General features: G+C 52.5%; 1 protein-coding gene across 1 annotated transcript in view; it reads left to right on the forward strand.

The window, feature by feature from the left end:
- Positions 1-875: 875 nt before the first annotated feature.
- Positions 876-24897, forward strand: part of DGAT1 (diacylglycerol O-acyltransferase 1) — a 30975-nt gene continuing 6953 nt past the window's right edge. The window contains exons 1-11 of the mRNA XM_070939606.1: positions 876-1043; positions 1830-1985; positions 5725-6095; positions 14528-14615; positions 18141-18181; positions 19748-19833; positions 20133-20185; positions 21537-21642; positions 23011-23130; positions 23315-23389; positions 24276-24379. Of these exons, the coding sequence (XP_070795707.1) occupies positions 876-1043; positions 1830-1985; positions 5725-6095; positions 14528-14615; positions 18141-18181; positions 19748-19833; positions 20133-20185; positions 21537-21642; positions 23011-23130; positions 23315-23389; positions 24276-24379 (1368 nt within the window). The remainder of the gene's footprint in view (positions 1044-1829; positions 1986-5724; positions 6096-14527; positions 14616-18140; positions 18182-19747; positions 19834-20132; positions 20186-21536; positions 21643-23010; positions 23131-23314; positions 23390-24275; positions 24380-24897) is intronic.

The following is a 24897-nucleotide window of genomic DNA, read 5'->3' on the forward strand; positions in this document are numbered from 1 at the left end:
GTGAGGGAGAAGGGCGATTTCTAAATGGGATCAATGAATAAATACATTTTCTCTCCGCTTTTTAGTTTGACTTTTCTGAGGGTTTTTTTCTCAGTTTATGTATGCAAGCTGGCCCAAAGGATCGAAGGACCTTCTGTTGGGAATCGAGCAAAAATAAATATACATGGTGCAGATGTTCTGTGATTGACAGGCTTCTCTCAGGTGTAACCTCAGAGGAGCTGAGGCCCACCTGCCCCCAACCCCAGTTAAGTCCAGGGAGGGATCCAGCTTTAGAAAAATGCTTCCCTCATTCTCAGGAGACGATTGACGTACCCTTTCCTGGAAAATCTCTCTCAACAAGGGATTAAAAATGCAACTCATGGCCTCCTGGAGTTGTGTGTGTGTGTGTGTCCATTGCTGGAGGTTTTCCAGCGAAGATTGAAGAGCCACAGGCCTGAAATGCTTTGAGGAGGCCTGCCTTGATCTGGGGTTAGACTAGACGACCTCCAAGGTCCCTTCCAGTCCTAGATTTCTAGGACTTCATGATTCCTTCACATAAATACACAACAAAAGAACTACAGATTGTCGTACAGGGAGTCCTGCACTTACAACAGTTCATTTAGTGACCATTCGAAGTTACAACATCACTGAAAAAAGGAACTTATGACTGTATTTCACACTTACAACCGTTGCAGTTGTATGTTTGTATCTCTCTCTCTCTCTCAGAACACAAATACAAATACCCTGTTTCCCCGAAAATAAGACCTCCCCAGATAATAAGCCCAATCGGGTTTTATTACAAGACAGGGTCTTATTTTGGGGGAAACACGGTAGAAATAGAAACTCCCTTCCGAGGGCAGAGGTTCCACTTCTCAGACAGGCTGCCAAAGGCTTCCATGCAAGAACTTGCTCTGGTTGCAAAAGTGACCACAAACGGCAAGCGGGACGCGGCCGAGAAGGAAAGGAGCCCTTTGCCTCCCTTCCCCTTTGACCCCCTTCTCAGTGGGGTCCAGGGGAAGCCCTCGAACCCCGCTCTCCGGCCTCCCTTTCGACTCCAGACAAGGGCAGGCTGGTCCAAAACAATCTCCGGCAGCAGACAAACAAACCTCTTTGCAGGTGGTCCTTGACTTACAACACTTCATTTAGTGACCGTTCAAAGTTACATCACTGAAAAAAGTGACCTACGACCAGTTTTCACACTTACGGCCATTGCAGCCTCCTCTTGGTCACGTGATCAAAATTCAGACCCTTGGCAACTGACTCATACTTATGACAGTTTCAGTGTCCTGGGGGGATGCGTGATCCCCTCTTACGACCTTCTGACATGGAAAGTCAACTGGGAAGCCAGATTCACTCAACAACCGTGGTACCAACTGGACAACTGGAGTGATTCACTTAACAACGGTGGCAAGAAAGGTCATAAAATGGGGCAAAATTCACTTAAATGCCTCACTTAGCAACGTAAATTTTGGACTCCATTGTGGTCATAAGTTGAGGGCTACCTGTATTTGCTGTTAAGAGACCTTCCTTCCCCAAATCCACCTGAATCCCAAAGGGACTCTTTCCTGGGGAAGGGGGAGGGGTGGGCATTATCCCAGTCTGAAAGGGAAAACAATCGGGAGGCTGCCTGTAGTTCTGCGCAGTCCCGGGGGCCACCACCATTGGGAGGGCCCCTGGGGGCCCCTGCGGAAGGGCCACTGGTTCCCCACCCTTGCAGGAAGCAGTGGAGGAATGGCGGGATAAGAGTGGGGGGGAGGACCCTGGTTGAGAGCCTCCTGCTTGCCTAAGGGTTGGGCCAGGTCCCATCTGGCCCTGTGACTCTATGGTTCCAGTCTCCTCTCCCCTCCAAGACCTTGGAGGCCTTTGGAGAGCAGCCAGATGTTCCCAAGATGGGGAGACTGTTGGGGAAAAGTAGCCTCTTCTTTGACCATGCCGGCTTGGTGGCCGGAGGGACGCAAGAGGCTTCTTTTGGAGACTCAGGAGATGAAGCAGGAGCTGAGGAGGGGGTTGGCAAGGCTGATTCAGCCCACTCCCACTCCACACACGCCAGCTGCAGGGGGTGCAAAAACGGCCTGAAGTTGGGCAACATCCGTTCTTGCACATTTCTGACCGCAAGGGAATGGGCTTGGTCAGCTCCCAACCGTGAAGGATGTTTGGGGAGGGGAAAGGAGCCTTAGACGCCAGCCGAGAGCCCTTTTCCTGCCTATTGCCCACCCCCACGGCTGCAGAGCTCCAGCTGCCAAACCGAGGCACGGCCTTCCCCGCGAGAGAAGAGGCAGGCTGCAGGCCAGGGCTTGTGCAAGCAGGACAGCCCTGTGTGTGTGTGTGTGTGTGTGTTTGTGGGTCCAGAGGAAGGCGGGTGAGCGCTGAAACCTGTCAGACTGCGGGAAACATGGCTTGAGACACAGTGGCAGCAGAGCCCTGGGGAGGCAGGCAAAGGGGGAAGCAGCAGGAAGGCTCCGGGTAACAAGAGGCCGACTGCGGGCACAGCAGCTTCAGCAGGAAGCGGAGAACCAGGCCCCCGATGAGGCGTCTGGCACAAGGGGCTGCCAAACACTGCTCCATCATGCCCCCCCCCCCAGCCTCGAAGGGGAACAAAATATCTCGGTGGTCCAAGCTCAGGGCTCTCCAAGGCAGCTGCAGCCGCGATGTCTCCCCCTTCAAGGCATGGCGGGAAGGTGCTCCGTTCAGCTCCCTGCTCCCGAGAGGTTACGTCCCCCTGAAGAACCGAGTGTGCTCTGGGCCACCAGACGCCCAGCTGCCAAAGCGTCCCTGGCCTCACCCGTTCTGACAGCTCATCTAGGGTCCTGGAGGAGAGACCTCCCCAAGGCTGCTGGCTACGGAGACAACATTTAGCCTTCCTCCCTGGATGCAACGTAACTGGTTAGGAAGGCTGGTCTTCTTCCCCAAAGCATTGCACCTCTGGCTCACCGGGTCAGAATACAGAATAACAGCACTGGAAGGGACCTTGGAGGTCTTCTAGTCCAACCCCCTGCTCAGGGGGTGCAAACAGGACAGCCCTCTGTGTGTGTGTGTGTGTGTGTGTGTGTTTGTGGGTCCAGAGGAAGGCGGTGTTTCTCAACCTTGGAAGCTTGAAGATGGGTGTTTCTCAACCAGTGTTTCTCAACCTTGGAAGCTTGAAGATGGGTGGACTTCAACTCCCAGAATCCCCCAGCCAGCAGCGCTGGCTGGGGGATTCTGGGAGTTGAAGTCCACCCATCTTCAAGCTTCCAAGGTTGAGAAACACTGGCCTAGACCATTTCAGACAGATGGCTGGTCAAGTATCTAAACGGGTTAACTCCTGGCAACTGGCCTTCATTTAGGGGCTGCTTTTCATTTTGGGGAGAAACCCCCTGCAGCCCGTAGGGCCAGAATCGGGGTTCATTCCCACAACTCTCTGCCCACCCAAAACGTTCATTTTGACTGAAGGAAGTTACTCGGATGAGTAACGAAACGTCTTCAGTTTTAATAAACGTTGGTCCAGTTGCCATGATTTCACCATTTTAGATAGCGGGAGGAAGTCATTTGTAAAAAGGACACAACACACCTTCCTCCTCCTATCTAAAATTTATGATTTGTAAAAATAATAAAGGCGGGGCATAAACAAACAAACAAACAAGCAAACAACCTGAGGGTTTCAGGACGGCCAACAGCATCATTTCCTCCCCAAATCCTTCTGGACCTCATCCGCATCTTCAGCCCAAGCCAGGTGGGGTCTGCTCCACCATCTGTGGGTAGCTCTGGGGCCGCTTGTGCCCAGCCCCCCCCCCCCAAGGCAGCCCCCTCTCCTGGCTCTTTCGGAGGCGGTCCCCTGCCAACCCTGGGGAAGTTTTTTTTTTTTTAATTTGATTTATATGCCGCCCTTCTCTGGAGACTCAGGGCGGCTTACAGTGTGTTAAGCAATTAACAATGTGTTAAGTGTGTGTGTGTGGCGGGGGGGGGGGAGAGATTGGCTTGCATCCGCCTACGAGCGCTGCCCCGTCCTTTCCTTTGCAGGCTGTGGAAATATCTACAGGGACCTCACGCCCTGGACATGTTTCAACTACTTTCCTCAAGACAACACTCTAGGCAGGCATTGTGTGCCAAAAAAAGCAGACACAAGGACGGTTTTGTCCCCCCACCCCCATCCCTCGGCTAAACAACCGTTTCCCACAACACTGTCTAAGTCCTGGGATGTCAAACCACCTAGTAGAGCTCTATTACTATTACCCTTCTCATCTTTTCATCTTTCCTACCACCCATGTCCTTAGCGTCCTAGGACTACCATTTGGTTGTGTGTGTCTTATGATTTAGGCTGATGGCTTTTATTGAGTATCCTAAGGCCGTCACTGAGTGTTGCATCTTATGATTTATGATGATGGTATTTTTTATGATTATGATTTATCACTTGCTGCTTGCATGTACAGAGAGCTTCCGCACCAGAGACAAATTCCTTGTGGGCCCAATCACATTTGGCCAATAAAAAACTGAACTCTACTCTACTCTTCTACTCTACTCTACTCTACTCTACTCTACTCTTCTACTCTACTTTTCCACCCTACCCTTGTATTCTACTCTATTCTACTACATTACTCTACTCTTCTACCCTACCCTTGTACTCTACTCTATTCTACTACTCTACTCTACTTTTGTACCCTATTCTACTCTTCTACTCTACTCCATTCTACTCTATTCTACTACTCTACTCTTCTATCCTATTCTACTACTCTACTCTTCTACTCTACTCTATTCTACTACTCTACTCTTCTACCCTACCCTACCTAGTAGTCTACTCTACTCCATTCTATACTCTACTCTTCTACCCTACTCTACTTTACTCCTCTACTCCATTCTACTCCTCTACTCTATTACTCTATTCTATCCTACCCTACTCTACTGCTCTACTCCATTCTACTACTCTATTCTACTCTTCTACCCTACTCTACTGCTCCACTCTGGTCTATTCTACCCTACTCTACTCTAGTAGTCTATTCTACAACTGTACTACTGTACTCTTCTGCTCTACTCTCCTTTCCTCTACTACCCTACTCTTCTACTGTCCTCTACTCTACTCTTTTACTCTACTCTATTCTACGACTCTACTCCTCCATTCTACTCTAATGCGGCTCACCTGGCGGAGACCCCCGAACGGGGCGCGGTACCCCTGCAACCCCCCTGGCTTTGTCACAGGTCCTCCCCCCACCGGGAGAGGGGTGGGGGGCGGGGGGGCCGCAGACTCCCGGGGGGGTGGGGGTGGAGTGGGGGGGTCTCTCCGAACGGCCAGCCCCGCCCTCAATTCGCAGCACCTGCGATTCCTCCGCCGCACATCGCCCCCGGACAGCCACGCCCCCGCTCTCTCATTGGACGAGTGCGCCGCTCGTCTGCGCTGGAGCCGGTGGGCGGTGCCTGGCCGCGCGGGGCTCCTCGGGACTTGTAGTTCCGCGCCGTGAGGGCCGGGTTGAGAAGCAGGGCCTCCGCGATCCACGGACAGCCTCGGGCGGATCGAAGGCCCAAATGCCCCGATGAGGGGAAAGGAAGGGCTCCTGCCGCCGCGCTCTCGCCCTCTAGTAGTCTAACTAAAGCTCTGGAAAAGGAGGCGGGCAGGCAAGGGTTAAGGGCCGGTTTTGGAGGCGGAGGATCGCACGCCCATCAATCCCAAGCCCCGCCCCTCCCCCAGGACGCGCACCGCCCCCTCGCCTGCCATTGGCGGGCGCGCCGAGCGGGCGCGTTTAAAAGGAACTACATTTCCCGGCGGGCGCGCGAGAGGGTCCTGCGTGCGGGCGGAGAGAGAGCGAGAGGGGGCTGGGCGCGGCTGCGCGTGCGGTGGGCGGAGCTACGGCGTCCCCGAGGCGAAGCGGCTGGGCGCTGGCGGCGGCGGCGGCGGCTTCCGAGGGGGCGGGGCCCGGCGGGCGGCGAGCAACGGACGGCGAGGAGGCGGAAGGCGCCGCGGGGCCCGCGCTCCCTCCGGCCGCCCCGACAGCCATGGGCGAGCGCGGCAACGGCGCCCAGCAGCCGAAGAGGCGGACGGGGACCGGCGGCGGGGGCTCTCGGCAGCCCCGCGGCGGAGCAGGAGAGGCGAGCCCGGCGCAGCTCGGCGCGGGGGACGGCGCGGATCCCTTCTCCGACGCCCACTTCAGGTGACCTCCCGTGGAGAGCGACCCCCGCCCTTCCTGGCCTCTGGAAGCCCTCCTACCCAGGGGCCTTGGCAGCTGCAAGAGGGAGGGGGACTCCAACTTCCAGAATTCCCCCGGCCAGCTTGCTGGCCGGGGGAATTCTGGGAGTTGGAGTCCCCCTCCCTCTTGCAGCTGGAATGGAATAGAATAGAGTTGAATTCTTTATTGGCCACGCAGGGAATTTTCTCTTGGTGCATGTGGTGCTCTGGGCCCCCCCTCCCAAACTGCCTGTGAGTCCCTGCGCTTGACCTTTTGCCCTTTGGGGTCGAGGTGGGGGCAGGGTTAGGGTCCTTTCCCTCCCCCCCCCCTCCTCTAGCGTGGGGCTGTGCTGCCCCGCTTGATCTCTCTCCTCCCCCCCCTTGGTTTCAACAGGGGGGATTTAAGGGGGAGGTTTCCACGGGGACCCTGCATTTAGGGCTTCTGCATGGTTATTTTTTTGTGTGGGGGGGGGAAGGTTCTTAAACTGTTGGAACTGTTTTTTGGGTGGGGGGCAAAATTGGGCAGGGAGGTGAGAGTTGAGACCTCCATGGTGGGTTGGGCTTTGGGTTGGAGAGTTTTTAAGAAGAGACTGGGCAGCCACCTGTCTGAAATGGGATGTAGGGTCTCCTGCTTGAGCAAAGGGTTGGACCCTTCCAGCTCTATTCTGATCCGAGAGTCAGGCTATATTTTCTGAGGGGGGGGTGTTTTTTTTTCCCTGCCTTTCTTTCAAATTCAAAATTCTGCTGTGGGAGAGGAGCTTCCAAGTTGTAAAAGGGAAAGAGGAGGGAAAAAAAACTTTGGCTAGGAAGCGAGTTCCTCTTCTTTGGCGAGAGCATGATTGCCTGCGGTTGTTTGCTGGTTGCCTCGACCTCTTACAACGCTGCCATGCAGCCTTCCGTGAAAGTTGAACGTCAGAAGAGCTTGACGGGAAACTCACGTGGCACACGCTGTGCTTGTGCCAGAAGTTGGCAAAACCTTTGGACTTCCTGGTGTGCACACACACACACACACACACACACACGGACCCCAAGCCTGGCCAGGAAAGTTTTACTCATTCTACAAGTCAATGACTCCAGAGCATAGTAAGAACTGGCACACCCTTAGAGAAACTGAACTCTGCCTCGGCTGTGTCACCAGTTTTGCAGGACAAAGGTGATCCGCATTTCAACAGCAGCTCTGAGTCTCCCTCTGACGTGGGGGGAGGGAAGGGGAGGGAGAGCAGCTTTCTCCCACCTTCTCCTGGGGCTGTGTCCCCTACCCTGCCTTGCCAAGAGTCCTATCAATGTCTCAGGGGCTGCCCCAAAGAAGAGGGGGTCAAGCTCTTCTCCAAAGCAGCCAAAGGCAGGACAAGAAGCAACAGCTGGAAATCCCAAAGGTGTTTTTCTCAAGAGGCAATTGGACTTTCTGGTTTTTCTCTGAAGACGTTTCGCTTCTCATCCAAGAAGCTTCTTCAGCTCTGACTGGATGGTGGGGAAGGGAAGGATTTATACTCCTTGAAATGACCATCTGTCTGCAAGAAGTATGAATCCCCCCATTCCCCACCATCCAGTCAGAGCTGAAGAAGCTTCTTGGATGAGAAGAGAAACGTCTTCAAAGAAAAACAAGAAGATCCAGTTGGCTCTTGAAAAAGCACCTTTGGGACAACCCTGGCCTGGATGACTGAGAATCTCCACAGACATTCAACAGAAGGAAACTAATCAAGGAGAGAAGCAACCTGGAAGAAATTTCCTGACAATGAGAACAGTGGAAGAGGTTAACTCCATAAGTTTGGGGGGGGGGGGGGGGCTCCCACACTGGAGGTTTTCAAGAAGAGATTGGACAACCATTTGTCTGACATGATAGAGGGTTTCCTGCCTGAGCAGGGGGTTGGACTAGAAGACCTCCAAGGTCCCTTCCAACTTGGTTATTCTGTATTCTGAACTTCAGAATCAATTTTTTTGGCTAAGCCAAGGGTTGATTAGGCATTTGAGTGAATTAATTCAGGCTAATTAGTGGCAGGTTGCAGGATTGACACTTTGCCCACCAGGCAAACAGGGGAGTTGGGGGCTCTTCTGGGTCGGTTTCCAAGGCTTGGCCTGTTTTCTCCCTCTGATGCAGAAACTGGCTCCCCGGGTGGCATTCCCTGGGCGAGGTGTTTGTTTTGAGAAAGAGGACTCTCCCACTTGGGGAGGTGCCCCAGCGAGTGCTGCAGAACCGCAACCTTGACGCCCTGGCTGGCATAACAGTTGGCTTTGATAGTTGATCCGCTGCTGGTGCCGGGAACAACTTGCACCCTCGGAAGGTACAGCCTAGAAGCCAGGCTGCAGGCACTTAGCTCAGGATCCTGCGTTCCACAGGCTTTTCATTTGGGAAGAGGCAATCTGGGTCAGTCACCGGGACCAGAGCTTAGTTTCCCCAAGAGAAGATCCCAGACGACGGGCTCCAGCACCATCCCAAAAGCTCCGGAAGAAGGAAACTCTGGTCCCGGTGACCGACTCGGATGGGATCCTGCAATGTTATCCTGGCGCCCCGTAGACTTTGCCAGGGGCACCGCTTGCAGACCGAGCCACGTGTTCCCAGATGTTCTGGTCTCCTGCCCTGGGGGAGGCCCTTGGGTGGGAACACGGAAGAGGCTCAGCTGTGCTTTGACCTGTTGGGCTGGGCTTGGGGGGGGGCAGAGTTTTGCAGCTCCTGTTGCTGCTCCCACCGACTCTCTGTGCACTGGGGCTGGAGGGGGCCTGTAGTAGGAGCCCCCTCCCACGGCTTTCCTCCTGACAGGGAAGGGCCCATGCCCTGACTCGGGAGGAGAAGCCTGGGGGCTTCCCTCTTCAGAGAAACCCTGATCTGGAGTTTTTTTCCTTCTCTGGAATGTGGCTGGGGGGGGGGCAGAGCTCCTTGCTACCCTGAGGAACAGGCTCCGCCAGGTTTTTCTATGGGGGATTTGGGGTTTTAGCCCCGGAGCAAATTCTTAAGGGAGCAGAAAAGGCGCAGGGCAGACTGAGAAACGCATAAGGCTCCAAAGTGACCTGAGGGTCCAAAGTCAATGTCCCCCCCCACCTCCACTGGCTTTCCTGCTTAATGGTCTGTTAATAAGGCCATTTGGCTGCGGTGTTCTTCACCCTAGTTGGGGGGAGGGTGCCTAGGTGAGCAGGCAAGTTGCGGTGGGAGTAGAGGCCCTCTTGTCCAGGGTGGATAAAAATCAATGATTTTTTTTAAAAAATAAAAAAAAATCGGATTTTTTAAATTTAAATCGGATTTTTTTGATTTTTATCGAATTTATTTTAATAAAAAATTTTGGGGTAAAAATCTATCGTAAGGTAGTTTTCTATTTAAGATACATAAATAATTTAGTTTATTCATCATGAAACGGAGCTTAGTTATGTAGCAGGAGGCTGTATATTCTGCAACACTGGGACTATTGGTGAGTCAACAGCGGGTCAAAGGAGTAGCAGAGAGAGGACAGTTGCTCTTTACAAATTATGATTTAAATCGAGTTGATGTAAATCAAGCCTTTTTACTAGTGATTTAAATCGATTTAAATCAAATCCACCCTGCTCTTGTCAGACGCAGGGCCTTTTCCCTGCCACCCTCGTCCCAGAGGGGCAGCCGGCCGCTGTCTCAAAGGGGAGGCCCTTGAATCATGCAGAACGGTATCGAGTCTGAATCAGGGAATTTGGCATTGAGTCAAACGCCCATCTCTCACTGGGCAAGCAGGCAGGCATCCGAGGGGTCCTAACCAACGAGACACTGGACTTGTTTAGGGCAGGGGTCTGCAGCCTTAAGCGCTCAAAAAGCCATTTGGACCCGTTTCCCACGGAAAAGAAAACACCGGGTGCCACAAAACCCTTCCCGTGCCTGACTATTTCCTGAGCAGACACAAAACTACCATACGTACTTGAATTAAATGTTCTGTTTTCTTCTGAAACTTTACTTTTCTTGGATTTATCCATGTTGGCCTACTGGGGGTTGAAAAGCTCAATAAATTGTGTGCCAGCAGGTGCCACACATTGGCAGCTGTGAGTGATATTTTGAGTGACAAGGAGCCGCAGCAGAGGGGTGAAAGAGCCACATGTGGCTGCAGAGCCGCAGGTTGCTGACTAATGTGCCCTGGCAAGGCTTCTTCCCAGGGCTGGATGGAGGTGGGGCATCTTTGGGGCCAGAGGTTGGCACTGAGAGGCAAGGGAAGTATTTGGAGCTCAGCCAGTAGTCCCAGTAACTGCTTCCTTTGCAGGAACCGCTTTGGCTCCATCTCCTTTCCAGAAATTGGCCAAAGTTTACAAATGAGCAATTCTACACCAATGGCCACTTTCCACCCCATCGACTTCCAAAGTCCGGATCTTGGCACGATGGAGGGTCCTCCGTGGGCAAGTTGGGCTTCGGTTTTTGCTTGACCCTAAAGCCCACCTTGAAATGTCAGTTGGGAACAGCATCAGGAACACTGACATCGTAACCCCCACAGGACCCCAGAGAGTTGGGGGCCACGGGGTGTCTGTCAGAGGGGTTCCTGTTTTGTGGATGGGATGCCCACGGTTGGGCCTGAAGGGGCTTTTCCAAAAGGCAACTGGACTTCCTTGGCTTTTGCTTTGAAAACATTTTGCTCCTCATCCAAGAAACTTCTTCAGTTCATGAAGAAGTGAATGATGAACTGAAGAAGCTTCTTGGATGAGGAGTAAAACGTCTTCAAGAAGAAAAACCAGGAAAAAGCCCCTTTGGGAGAATGGTGACCGGGAGGATGGAGAATCTCCGCAGAGTCTCTGCTGGAGAAGTTTCCAGAGTTGGTCATTCGATTAAAGGACATGCAGGAACCTGTCATGTATGTGGGGATGTTTTTGCTCCTGTGCCGCCTTTTCCTGTCCTCCTGCCACTTGGTGACAGGGAAGCCACAGACCCCCGTATGGAAGAGAGCCCTTCGACCCCCGTCCAGGAGCAGTGGCCTCAAGGAGAGTCTGGACCCCCCTAAGGTTTTCTTGGTACTTGCAAGCACGAAGGGGCTGGCCAGGCATGAGGCACCTGGGCCTCTTTTCCCCATCGGTCAAGGCAGCTGGGGCTCCAAGGGCCACATGTGGCCAGAGAGGGCTTGGGAGGGAAGGCACAGGCAGGGCTCCTTCCTGCAGGCGGCTCCAGAACGATTCATAGCTGGAGATTCACAGGATCTTCCAACCTGGGGCCGAATGTTGAAAGGCGGAGGAGTTGCTCACCTGGGTGGGGTGGGAAATTCCTCAAGCAAGAGCGGCCAGCAGAGACTTCAAAGTGGGTGGAGTCCGGTAAGAACCCGGCTTTTGACATGCATAACAGAGTTGGAAGGGACCTTGGAGGTCTTCTAGTCCAACCCTCTGCTCAAGCAGGAAACCCTCGACCATCTCAGACAAGGGGCCGTCCGGTCTCCTCTTAAGGACCTCCAGGGATGAGCAGCCACAACTTCTGGAGGGAAGCCGTTCCACTGATTAATCGCCTTCATTGTTAGGCAGTTTCTCCTTAATTCCAGGTTGTTTCTCTCCTTGATTAGTTCCCGTCTGAAACTTCTTGTCCTGCCTTCAGGGGCTTTGGAAAATAAGTTGACCCCCCTTTTCTTGGGTAAACCCCTCAGATATCGGAAGACTGCTGTCCTTTTCTTTTCTTTTCTTTTCTTTTCTTTTCTTTTCTTTTCTCTTCTCTTCTCTTCTCTTCTCTTCTCTTCTCTTCTCTTCTCTTCTCTTCTCTTCTCTTCTCTTCTCTTCTCTTCTCTTTTCTTTTCTTTTCTTTTCTTTTCTTTTCTTTTCTTTTCTTTTCTTTTCTGTAAACTAGACGTCCCCAATTCCTGCGACTGTTCTCCGTATGTTTTATCCCCCAGGCCCCTCATCATCTTCGTTGCTCTTTTCTGCAGTTTTTCCAAAGTCTAAAACTACTCTTTAGAGGTAGTCCTCACTTAGCAACGCCAATTGGACCAGCAGCTCAGTTGCTAAGCAAAATTTCTCATGACCGTGACTTGCGATTTTCATTTCTGCATTCTCCATGAACTCTGCTTGTGGCCAGCCAGTTGTGAAGCGTGCAGAGGGTGATTGTGTCACTGTAGGACACTGCAAAGTTATGGAGGCAAGGACGGATGGTAAAGGTGGGGTTTCTTTCTTTTTTTTTAAACACCAGATGTTTGCTAAATGAGGCACTTGCCAAATGAGGACTGCCTGTTTAATGAAAAGGACTAGGGGACACATGATAGCAGTCTTCCAATATCTCAGGGGCTGCCCCAAAGAAGAGGGGGTCAACCTATTCTCCAAAGCCCCTGAAGGCAGGAGAAGAAGCAACGGATGGAAACCAATCAAGGAGAGAAGCAACCTGGAACTAAGGAGAAATTTTCTAACAGCGAGAATAATTAACCAGTGGAACAGCTTGCCTCCAGAAGTTGTGGGTGCTTCATCACGGGGGTGGGGTGGGGTGTTCAAGAAGAGATTGGACAGCCACTTGTCTGGAATGGGGTAGGGTCTCCTGATTGAGTGGAGGGTTGGACTAGAAGACCTCCAAGGTCCCTTCCAACTCTGTTACTCCGTTTCCTATTCTGTATTCTCCTCTTGAGATATCCCGGATTACCCCCCACTGAAGGCCTCTAATAAATCTGGAAAAAATCCCCTCTGGCAGAAAAATGCTACAACACGGCCCCCCCAGGAGAAAAGGAAGTGGTTTTGGTCACCAACTACAATCCCTTTTCCTACCGTATCGTCAAGCAGAAATCTTTCACAGGGAGTTTCTTACTCAGCCAGGGGTTTCAACCTGACAGTCTGTTAGTCTGGATTGTGCAGCATTCAAAAGGACCATTACAGCCTTCTCAGAGTTGCCCCCATAGCTGAGAAGCCCTAACCTCTGAACTTATTTTCTCTCTGTGTTTGCAAAGACCACCCAACTCGACAAACAACGTGCAGTGAAATCCGTGGAAAGAGCCATCGTTTTTATAAAAGGGTTAGGCAATCTTGGTTTTGCCGACTTCGATCTCGGGGAGCAGAGTTGATCTCTGGCCACGTTCAGAGGGTGTGGACACCTGTGGCTGGGCCCTGGCATGTTGACTTCTAGGGATGCAAATGACGGACTGGGCTCGAATGCCAGGCTTGAGGTTTTGGGCTGGCCCAGCCGAGAGAGACGATTCCAGTTGTCGTGATGAAGGTTCTCAGCATCTGAAGATGTTGGAGGACCGAGGTTGGTTGAGGAGAGAGGCGGGTCCAGGCATGTAGCCATGTACCCAAGGACAAGAAGAAGTCATCTTCTGCATTTGAGCTAGGAAAGGTTTAACCAAGGTTTTTCTGCAGCCCTAGCTCAGTGGATGTGATTCCACTGAGCTAGGGCTGCAGAAAAACCTTGGTTACGTAGGAAAAACCTGGCTAGAGGAAAAACACACACACATATATATGTTTGGCAATTTCATGTTTGGGACCAGAGGGGAGAAGCTTGGGAAGCTGATATGTGTGTTTTGTGTAGGAGGCAGGATGGCTCTGTATCTGTGTGTGGGGGGTTTGCCCTGCTCTTGGTGCCCGGCAGGGGATGATGGGCAAAGTGAGATTCAGTTTGGAGGCTCTGGGCAGCTGCGGGAAGTGAAGGGGGAGTGGCACTCAGAATGCCTGGCCTCCTGGGGGACCGACTTCAGGACCTCCGGGGCCCTTCCTGTGGCTATTGCCAGTGTCCACCCAGTGCTGGACCTGCCTTCCTCACCCCCCAAGGATTCTGGGCTCAACTCTCAACCGCTCACCTACTGACCATGCAAAGTTACAACGGCACTGAAAAAAGTGACTTATGATGGCGTTTCACCCTTACGACCGTTGCACCATCCCCGTGGCCACGTGATCGACATTTGAATGCTTGGCAACCAGCGTGTACAACTCGTTTAGGGACCGTTCCAAGTTAAAACAGCACTGGAAAAAGTAACTTGTGACCACTTTTCACACTTATGACCGTTGCAGTTTCCCTGTGGTCACATCATCAAAATTCAGACACTTGGCAACTGACTTATATTTATGACGGTCGCAGCGTCCCGGGCTCATGGGATCCCCGTTTGTGACCTCCTGACAAGCAAAGTCAATGGGGAAGGCCAGATTCACTTAACAACCATGTGACTCACTTAACAACTGATGTACAGAGTCCAGTTTTCTTAAACCAGTAGCTGGCCCTGGCCAACTGGCCCAGAGGGCACCGCTCCAATCAGGGGAATAACAGAGGTGGGAGGGACCTTGGAGGTCTTCTAGTCCAACCCCCTGCTCAGGCAGGAAACCCTGCATAGCTTTTCAGACAAAGGGCTGCCCCAACTGCAGCGATTCGCTTAAGAACTTGACAAGAAAAGTCATAAAATGGGGCAAGACTCATTTAACTATCTCGTGTAGCAACAGGCATTTTGGGCTCCATTGAGGACTGCCTGTATTGGACTCCAACTCCCTTTGAAACCCAGCCTAACCCGTGGCTCCTCCTTCCCTCCCGCCCAGGTGTCACAAGCTGCAGGATTCCCTGCTCAGCTCGGCCAGCGGCTTCAGCAACTACCGGGGCATCTTGAACTGGTGCGTGGTCATGCTGGTGAGTAGCCCCTGCCATCCCCGGTTCCTGGCTCGCTGCCCCTTGGCATCCCCAGGCGGCAGACGCCAGCTGCATTTCTTGGGCCTTGGGCCGTGAAAGCTGGCAGCCCGCCAGGCAGACACTTTCAGCGGCCACTTTGCAGGACAGAGAGGACATTGGTTTCAACAGCCCAGCGGCCTGGCCGTTTTGGCTTGGGATGAGTGGCAGCTTGTGCTGGGACTGACTGCTGGGAAACGGGCCAAGGGAAAGAGATTTGAGTGTTTCAGTGGCGATTCTGGCTTCTTGGGAGGAATGGCTGAGGGTATTGGAGACGAGGGACCCTCCGTGGTGGGAGGTGACGGTCATCTTCTTCCATGTCCTAGAGGCACCTTCTGTTGGGGTCTTCCAGGCTTCTAGTTTGGTGGGAAGGCTTCAGGCCTTCAGACAGCCGCCGGATGTTTCTCTGCTAGCATAGGTCTGCAAACTCGGCGCCTTTAAGAGATGTGGACTTCAACTCCCAGAATTCCCCAGCTAGCATGAAAAATGTTGCCTTAGACCAGAGGTGTCCAAGCTTGGTCACTTCAAGATCTGTGGACTTCAACTCCCAGAATTCCCCAGGCCAGGATGGCTGGGCTGAAGAATTCTGGGAGTTGAAGTCCACACCTCTTGAGGTGGCCGTGGTTGGACATCCCTGGTCTGCTAGAGGACTGCCCTGTTTCTCCTCCCCCCTGTTCTCCAAGCGTTCCACTTGTCCAGTTGTGGAGCTTCCTCAAGCGCTTTTGCAGGGGAGATCAGTCCAGAGGACCCCAGATCCGGTTGCCAGCAGCCACACCGAGGGAGGGCAGCTCTTAACGGGCCATTTCAATGCTCGGAGGATGCCCACTGAGGCTCCTGAGGGCATCTTCCCTGGGAAAGACGGCTTCAGTCTCCAGGAATTTTATGGGGAACTTAATCCCGGATCATGGTGGTGACCTCCAAGCGGGTTCTGCATCTTGAGGGTCATTAGAGTCAACACGGGGGAAGGAGAATGGTGCTGGGAGGGCTCCTGGCATCCAGAAGGCTGACCTTATGAGGCAGGGGCAACTGCAGGACAAACAGCCGCAGCACTGGGCTCACTCCCAAGGGCCGTCCGCACTGCAGATCTGCCTCTCCTGTAAGGGGGGATCTGATTGCCAGCTGCACCCGCTGGTGCACAGCTGTGCCAAGCAAGATAGTCTAATAGCCCGTTTTAGCCAACTGGGCCAGAGGGCACCACTCAGAAAAACAGAAGAATAACAGAGTTGGAAGGGACCCTGGAGGTCTTCTAGTCCAACCCCGGCCTATGTCATTCCAGACGAGTATCTATCCAGTCTCTTCTTAGAAGCCTCCAGTGGTGGAGCCCCCACAACTTCTAGAGGGAAGTTTCTCCTGAACTCCAGGTTGCTTCTCTCCTTGATGAATTTCCATCCGTTGTTCTTGTTCTGCCTTCGGGTACTTTGGAGAATAGGTTGACCTCCCCCCCTCTTTTCTTTGTGACAGCCCCTCCAATATTGCAATACTGCTATCATGTCACCATTAGTTCTTCTTTTCACTAGACGAGCCGTTCCCACTTGCTGCAACCGTTCTTCGTATGTTTGTTCATGTGGACCAGAGGCTCGTTTGGGGCAACGTCTTGTGAAACTGACCCTTCCACCAGTTCAGCCGAAGGCCACCACGAACCTTCTCTGAAGGGAGGAAAGAGATGCTTCTGACAGCATCCGAAGAAGATGGATTTCAGTCTTTGGGGCTGTTGCAGATCGGAGCTTTCTGAGGAGTCCATTCATCTAAACCAGGGGTGCCCAACCTTGGCAACTTTAAGACTTGTGGACTTCAACTCCCAGAATTCCCCAGCTGTCGTCTGAGTTGAAGTCCACAGGTCTTAAAGTTGCCAAGGTTGGACCCCCCTCATCTAAAGAGAAGGACTTGCTGTCCTTGTTGGTGGAATGCCCATTGCTGGCCGCCCTGGCAGAGGACTGCATTGCTAGTAGGGTCCATCCCTGGGCAGATGGCTTCTCCGTCACGAGATCTTAAGAAAAAGTGGGGTGCCCCTCCGTCCGTGAACCACAAGCAGGGCACCTCCGCCATCCCCCGTCTTCCTGCTTTAGGCTCCTCTCCTAACTGGCAGTGGCAATCCCTTGCCACGCTAGCTTCTTGACCTTCAACCAAGGCGTGGTGGTGCATGGCACTGCCATCCCATCTGCCCTCCAGAGACCCAGCGAGCCCTCCAAAGGTTGCCTCCCAGTCGGCTCTCAGGATTGGTTAACCTGGGGGAGGAGAGGGAGTCCAAAGTGTTCTTTACACATTTCCCCTTTGCTCTTGGCAACCTTTGCCCTGAAGTTGTGGGATCCCCTGCCTTGTAACTGCCCGCCTGACATGGCAAGGCCCCTCCAGTGCCTGGGAGGTACATCCTCTCACCCCACCCACCCACCCCCTCCCTCCCACACACACAGATGCTGCAAGTTTTGATTCTGCAAGTCTTGAATTTGGGGAGAGCCGACTAAGCAGGCTGGGGAATTCTGGGAGTTGAAGTCCGCAAGTCTTCAATTTGCCAAGGTTGGACCTGCCTGGCTCTGTCTGGACAAAAACTGAACAGAATTAGGTGTGATCCTGGAAGGCCTGCCTCTGCTCTGTATCAGCGGAGATGGAAAGTTTCCCCTCGTTGCGATTGCGGTGCTGATAAGCAAACGATTAAAACGCATTGTGCAAGGTTCACCCTCTGCGTTCTCTGGTTCCCTAGAAGACCTGCAGGGAGTCAGGCCAGAGGCGAGATCGCCTGGATGGCTGAACTACAATTATGAGGATGCCACTGCCAGAATCCCCATCTGAGTTCTGGATATAATTATGTGGATGTTGTGTGTGTGTGTATTCTGTTATGTTCTCATCGTAAGGTAAATAATACAGGTAGACCTCGACTTACAACAATTCATTTAGTGACTGCTCAAAGTTACGACAGCACTGAAAAAAAGGACTTATGACCTTTCGTCACACTTACGACCGTTGCAGTAACCCATGGTCACATGATTCAAAATTCAGGCGCTCAGCAACTGACTCATACTTACAACAGTTGTGGTGGTGGTCATGTGATCCCCTTTTTGTGACCACCTGGCCAGCAAAGTCCGTGGGGAAGCTAGATTCACTTAACAACTAGGGTGGTTCACTTAACAACAGTGTTAAGAAAGGTGGGAAGAAGTGGGGAAAGCTGACTTAACAAGTGTCTTGCTTAGCAATGGAAATTTTGGGGCTCACTTGTCATAAGTCAAGGACTATCTGTATTGTTGTTCTTATTTACCACTCCTTTCTTTTGGCCAAATCCTTTCTTTTTTTTTTTAAAAAAAAGATCATTTTTAGAGTTGTTAGCCACACTGGTAAATCTCGTGTGAATCCTGTCCAGTGCTGGCTTCTCTGGCCCAGGCCGGGTCTCTTCCTGGGCTTAACTCGGACCTTCGTTCTTCAGCTGCGGGCTCCTCCTGAGCCCCCAGTTGAGGGGACCCTTCCCCTTCCTGCCCTGACCGTCTTCTTTCCCTGCAGGTCCTCAGCAACGCCCGCCTCTTCCTGGAGAACCTCATCAAGTAAGTCTCCACTCGAGCCTTGCCAGGAGAGCCCCCCACCCTTGGCCCTGCTCCCCAGCCTCTTCCCCAGGAGGGAGGGGCTCACAGGGTGACGGAGGGCAACAGGGCCGCCCCTTCACAAGGGATTGCTCTTGGGTGCCAAGTCAGGTTAGGCATGGCACGGAACCCATCAGAGTCTCCCTTTCAATAGGAACATAAATCCTTCCCTTCCCCTCCATTCAGTCAGAACTGAAGATGCTTCTTGGGTGAGAAGCGAAACATTTTCAAAGGAAAAAAACCTTTTGGAATAAGCCCCCTTGAGGCGATCGTGATTTGGATGATGGAGAATCTCCATAGGCATCTAAGCCCTGTAGATCGTAGTGAAGCTATTGGATAAAAGATAAGATAAACTCCTTATGTTTTTTACTGTGAGCACATTGGCACATCTTAAAAACGAAATTCTGTTGCCTGTTTTCAAAAGAAATTATATATACACCCATTTATATACATAACACAGATTATATATATATACCTACACCCGTACGTATATATCCATGTATATATTTATTAATCACTGTCCATTCTGAATACATAATGGAGGAAAGAGGAAAGCTGAGAGTTCCCAAGGCTGATACTCTCCGGAACGAAACTGCGACTGAATGGACTAGGAAAGGGGGTGTCCTCCCCCCCAGCCCCAGCCCCAGCTGAGAGAGTCAGACCAGATCTGGTGGTCCTGCAGCCCCTGTTGCCGCCATGCCAGCCAGAGTACCAGGCTGGGAAGCTGCCTGGCCATTTTCTATTTCTAGCAGATGGGCAAGGGAGGTGCTGCCACCCTGTGGCTCCACATTGCTCTGCATGCCCTCCTCCGTCTCTTGCCTTCCAAATTGAGACTACAGCTGGCTGGGGAATTCTGGGAGTTGAAGTCCACCAGTCTTCAAGGTGCCCAAGGTTGGACACCCCTGGCTTAGAGGCTGATCTTTTTCAGCCCCTCCACGGTGACCTCAAAGATGGCCCACTCCACTCCAGGCCCGTGCCAATATGCACATCAAATATCTTTCTGCAACTTGGAGGGCTGGCTGCTCCCTTCCCCTACAGCGGGCAAAGCTCACAGTCACAAGAGGGAGGCATTGGAGCAGTGCGTGGTGTGCATGCACCCCTCCCAACATAAAATGCGGCCTTATGCATGAGGCAAAGCCTGATTTAAACCATTTTCCCCACTCTGAAGATACTAAGGGCCTCCCACCCCATTCTTTCATCCTGAGATCCTTCTCTACCCAGGCCACTCTTCCCCTCAGTTAATCATCTTGGAATCCTCTGGGACAGATTCAGGGCGGGGGGGGGGGGAGCAGTGTTCAAACTACAGAGGACTAGCACTGATGATGTTATCTAGTTGGGTAATGAAACGTCTGCAAGAAAACAAGCTCAGAGAGCACCAGGGACCCCTCAAGCTCCAGAGAGCTTGGCTTTGGGCTGCAAATAGACAACACTTTGCAGAGGGGCGACTGACAGGCTGCCACATCTCACAACAGCAGCTTCCCCCCCCCCACTCCCGTGGGCCTGCACCCAACAAGATTCTTTATTTTTCAGGTATGGCATTCTGGTGGACCCCATCCAGGTCATCTCCTTGTTTCTGAAGGATCCCTACAGCTGGCCAGCTCCATGCCTTATTATTGGTGAGTCAGCTGGGCCTCCCCCCTTTTCTGTCCCTCGGGGGTGGGGGGTGAGGGTAGGTGGGTTCTTGCTGCCTCTACCGCTTGAGCCCCTGAAACTTTGCTGTGGGGGGGGTGGATGTAGTTCGGGACACTCTCTGGCATGACATGGAGAGGGCTGAGGGGATCTTCCAGTAGAAAGGGGGTTCCCCCACAGGTTTAGTAGCGAGGGAAGCCCGAGGCCTTTGGGGGAGTAGGTGGGCCCAGATTCGGGGCCGGCTTGTCTGTGACCGAGTCCAGTGTCTGTCTGCCTTCCTTTTCAGCGGCCAACGGTTTCGCCCTGGTGGCCCTCCACGTAGAGAAGAAGCTTGCAGCGGTGAGCGGGGATGATGGGTTGGGTTGCCGTCCTTCGTCTTCTATTCGTTTTACTTCATTTATTTGCAGACCAATTACTTGGCTGACTCTTGTCCCCAGAGACCCAGCTGTGGGCGATTGGTTTTTAATGTTTTATATTAGGCTTTTTACCTTTTGTCAGCCGCCTGGAGTCACTGAGAAGGACCTGGGCAGCCGTATAAATTTTCTTAAATAAAGCTAATACCAAATTTAGAGACTCCCATCTCAGTCAGAGGATCACGTCTCCTCCTGGAAATTTGACATTCGATGGCCTAAGTACAAGTGGTCCTTGACTTACTAGTTCGGTTAGTGACCATTCAAAGTTTTGACGGCACCAAAAAAAAGTATCTTATGACCCGTTTTCACATTTAATGACCATTGTAGCCTCCCCATGATCATGTCAAATGCTTGACTAGTGATTCATATTTATGAATTCACTTAACAACCATTTGACTAACGTAAAAACTGCTGTGATTCGCTTAACAACTATGGAAAGGAAGGTCATAAAATTGGGCAAAACTCGCTTAACAGCTGTCTCGCTTAACAACAAATTTTGGGTTCGACTGTGGTTGTAAATGGAGGACCACACCTGTGCCCTTTGCCATTCGTGGCAGCTGGCCCTGGCCAAAGGGCAATGAGCAAGAGAGACGGGTGGCTGTTGTCTCTGGCTTTCTTTTAGGGCAGTGTTTCTCAACCTTGGCCGCTGGACGATGTGTGGACTTCAACTCCCAGCTGGCTGGGGAATTCTGGGAGTTGAAGTCCACACATCGTCCAGCGGCCAAGGTTGAGAAACACTGTTTTAGGGTGACCTTTTTAGGGCTGGATGTAGGGCTGGGGATGGGAGTGGTGCAGTGGCCTGGAGGTGAAGCTCTCGCCTCACAATCAGGAGGCTGTGAGTTTGATCCTAGGTAGGGGAAGATATTTCTCTCTCTCAGCACCATGAGAATATAATCCTCATTGGCAACAGGAAGGGCATCCGGGCTTTAAAACACTCGGCTAGCTTCCTTCAGTTGCCCAGATTCCACCCGGCAAGGGATTACGGGGTCATTAAAAGAAGATGGTGATGTAGGGCAGGGGATACACAGCCCTGGCAACTTTTAAGACCTGTGGACTTCAATTCCCAGAATTCCCCAGCCAGCATGAGTTGAAGTCCACAAGTGTTAATGCTACCACGATTGGACATCCCTGATGCCGCTTTTCCAGATCTGACAGGCAGTTGCCCTCCAGGAAGTCCTGATTGGGCAGGATATCGACTAAGGCGTGTCTGGGCTGGGCTCAAGCCTTTTTTGGGGAGGGAGGGTCCTCTGATTCAGCCCCTTTCCCTTGTGCTTCAGGGCTCCTTATCCGAGCGTAGCGGGACCATCCTGCACACATTCAACCTCCTGATGGTGTTGTGCTTCCCTGCCCTGGTGGTGCTGGCAGTCACCTCCATTACTCCAGGTGGGTGCTCTCCTGCCACGGGGCTCTCCTGCAAATGGGCTGGGTGGGGGTGGGTGGGGGGTGTCTTGGGGCAACCTGGTGCCTGGACTGCCTTGCCTGAACACAGCCTGTCCTGGTCCCATCAGCTGTTCCTGGATGGGGCTGCATCTTTCCTACTTTCCTGCCAGCACGGTCGGACTTAACGACATAACAGAGTTGGAAGGGACCTCGGAGGTCATCTATTCCAACCCCTGCTGAAGCAGGAGATGGCCCAGACCATTACGGACAAATGGTTGTCCAATCTCTTCTGGAAAACCTCCAGTGATGGAGCACCCACAACTTCTGGTAGCAAGCAGTTCCACTGATTAATTGTTCTCACTGTTAGGAAGTTTTTCCTTAGTTCTGGGTTGCTTCTCTCCTTGGTTGCTTTCCATCTGTTGCTTCTTGTCCTGCCTTCTGGTTTTTGGAGAAGAGGTTGACCCCTCCTTCTTTGTGGCAGCCTCTCAAATCTTGGAAGACAGCTATCCTGTCTCCCCTGGTCCTTCTCTTCACTGGACTAGCCAGGCCCAGTTCCTGCAACCCTTTTTCGTATGTTTTAGCCTCCAGTCCCCTAATCCTCCTGGTTGCTCTTCTCTGCTCTCTTTCCAGAGTCTCAGCTTTTTTTCTATTGTGACCAAAACTGGATGCAGGATTCACGTGTGGCCTTCCCAAGGCCTTCTTAACACTTCATGGGATCCTGATCCTCTCCCTCTGTTGATGCAGCCTAGGATTGCATGGGCTTTTTTGGCAACTTTTTTGGCACATGGCTGGCTCATCTTCAAGTGATCATCCACTAGGACTCCAAGATCCCTCACACAGTTACTGCTGTTGAGCCAGGTTCCACCTATTGCATCCCTCGCATTTGGCTTTTGTTGCCTAAGTGCAAAACCTTACGTTTCTCACCCTTGAGCTTCTTTTTGTTAGATAGGGCCCAGAGTTCAAGTCCGTTGAGACCCTTCTGGATCTTGAGCCCATCGTCCGGAGGGTTGGCTATTCCTGCCAGCTTGGTGTCCTCTGAACATTTGATGTTCTTGTTCGCAGAGGGTTGGGAGGCCCTCCAAAGCCACCAAGCAACACATGGGAAAGCTGCTTCTCTGTGTGCTGACCATGGGCCCCCAGATGTTTGGGCTATTTCATGGTTGAGGAGAGAGGGAAGAATCTGAGGCTGCAGTGGACCTCTCCCTTCCAGCCTTCTAGAGACACCAAGTTCAGAGAGCTTTGCCCCATCCTTCCTCCTGAGCCGAGTCTTGGATTCTTCACCATGGCCATGAATTCTTTGGGGCTACCCCACCTCAGAGGCCAGGTGATCAGGGAAGCCTCTCACCTTCTCTTTCCCATCTTCTTCCACAGTTGGGGCCATCTTTGCCCTCTCGGTCCACACCATCATCTTCCTCAAGCTGTTCTCCTTCAGGGACCTCAACAAGTGGTGCCGTGAGAAGAGGTCTGCGAAAGCCACCCGAGGACACACAGGTGAGCGTAGAGGGCCCTCCTCTGATCTGGGTTCCTCAGGAGCCCCACTGCTTGTGTTAATCTACAGGTGGCGGAAGAGGTCCTACACCTGACGGGAAGAGCTTCCTTGTGACTCCCTCAGAGACGGTGGCATAGCAAGGGGTCTCTAACTGGATCAGGTGACCACCGTCTCTTTCTGTTCCAGCTTCGGGGCCACAGAAGGCCAACGGGAGCGCCATTCCACAAGAGGTGGCCTACCCAGACAACCTGACTTACAGAGGTGAGGAGACCAGGGGGTCTCGTGGGAGGGGCAGGAACTGAGTGATCGTGGGCCATTGGTGGTGGCGTTTTGTCCTCCCAGGTCATCCACCCCACAAGTAAATAAGTAAAGGAAGACCCCTCCCGACTCATTCTTTTGACCAAGAGTATACTTTCAATCAATCAGACTAGAGCAGGAAGGGACCTTGGAGGTCTTCTAGTCCAACCCCTGCTCAAGCAGGAAACCCTAGACCATTTCAGAGAGCTGACTGTCCAGTCTTTTCTTAAAAACTTCCAGAGGTGGAGCATTCACAACTTCTGGTGGCAAGCCGTTCCACTAGTTAATTGTTCTCATTGTCAGGAAATTCCTCCTTAATTTCAGGTTGCTTCTCTCCTTGGTTAGTTTCCGTCCGTTGCTTCTTGACCTTGCCTTCAGGGGCTTTGGAAAATAATGCTTTCCTGAAGCAAAAGTGGTTACAGAAGTAGTGAAGCCAGATCTGGCATTTTTTGGGTGCAAACCATATACTTAACTTTCCTTTCCCCTCTTGTCCGTCTTTGACCAATTAAAAAGTTTCAGGTTGTTTGGGTAACGGACCCTCTGTGGCCGTCCTTTCTCCGCACTCTTTTAGGTGCCCTTGGGCCGGATTAGGGCACCCCGCCTCGCTAGGCCAGCACTGCTTGGATCCCACCCCCCACCCCCCATTCCATTCTCCTCTCTCCCCGGTTGCAAAATGTCAGGCAGGCAGGATGCAAAGCAAGGCCAGCAGGACGGCGACCATGCCACCCAGTCTGCATGTGGATGTGGCCCGTGCCCTCTCCCTCCGCCCCTTTGTGGGAGATGGACCCCCGGCCTTCGCTTGCACCTCCCAATGAGGGTCTGCCCTGCCCCCTCTCTCCCCCCCCTGCAGACCTCTACTACTTCCTGCTGGCCCCGACTCTGTGCTACGAGCTGAACTTCCCTCGTTCCCCACGGATCCGGAAGCGCTTCCTTCTGCGGAGGCTCTTTGAGATGGTGAGCCTCTTCCTGGAACGGCCCTCCCTCCAACCCCCCCTGGGTGGGGGGGGCAGGGGGCTTAGGAGGAGGAGGAGCTGCTTTTCCTGTTTAGTGGCCATTCCCAGTTATAACGGCACTGAAAAAGTGACTTGTGAACATTTTTCACACTTAATGACCGTTGCAGCATCCATGTGGTCACATGATCAAAATTCAGATGCTTGGAAACTGATTCGTATTTATGACGGTCACAGTGTCCCGCCGGGGTTAATTTGATTGGTTTTTGCGACCTTCGTGGCGAGCAGAGTCAGTGGGGAGCCCAGATTCACTTACTAGCTTAACAACGGCAGTGATTCGTTTGTGGCAAGGAAGGTCGTAAAATGGAGCAAAGCTCACTTCCACTGAGCAACGGAAATTTGGGGCTCAACTGTGGCCGTATGTCGAGGACTCCGTGTACTGATAGGCTGGTGGGAGGCCACCTGTCACCTTCTCTGCAGGCTTCTCAGTGTAGACGTGAGCTGCGCTGGCTGCGTTGCTCA

The sequence above is a fragment of the Pituophis catenifer genome, unplaced genomic scaffold (genome assembly GCF_029215685.1).
Source record: "Pituophis catenifer annectens isolate HBS135680 unplaced genomic scaffold, rPitCat1.0.hap2 SCAF_3, whole genome shotgun sequence".
Classification (NCBI taxonomy): Eukaryota; Metazoa; Chordata; class Lepidosauria; order Squamata; family Colubridae; genus Pituophis; species Pituophis catenifer.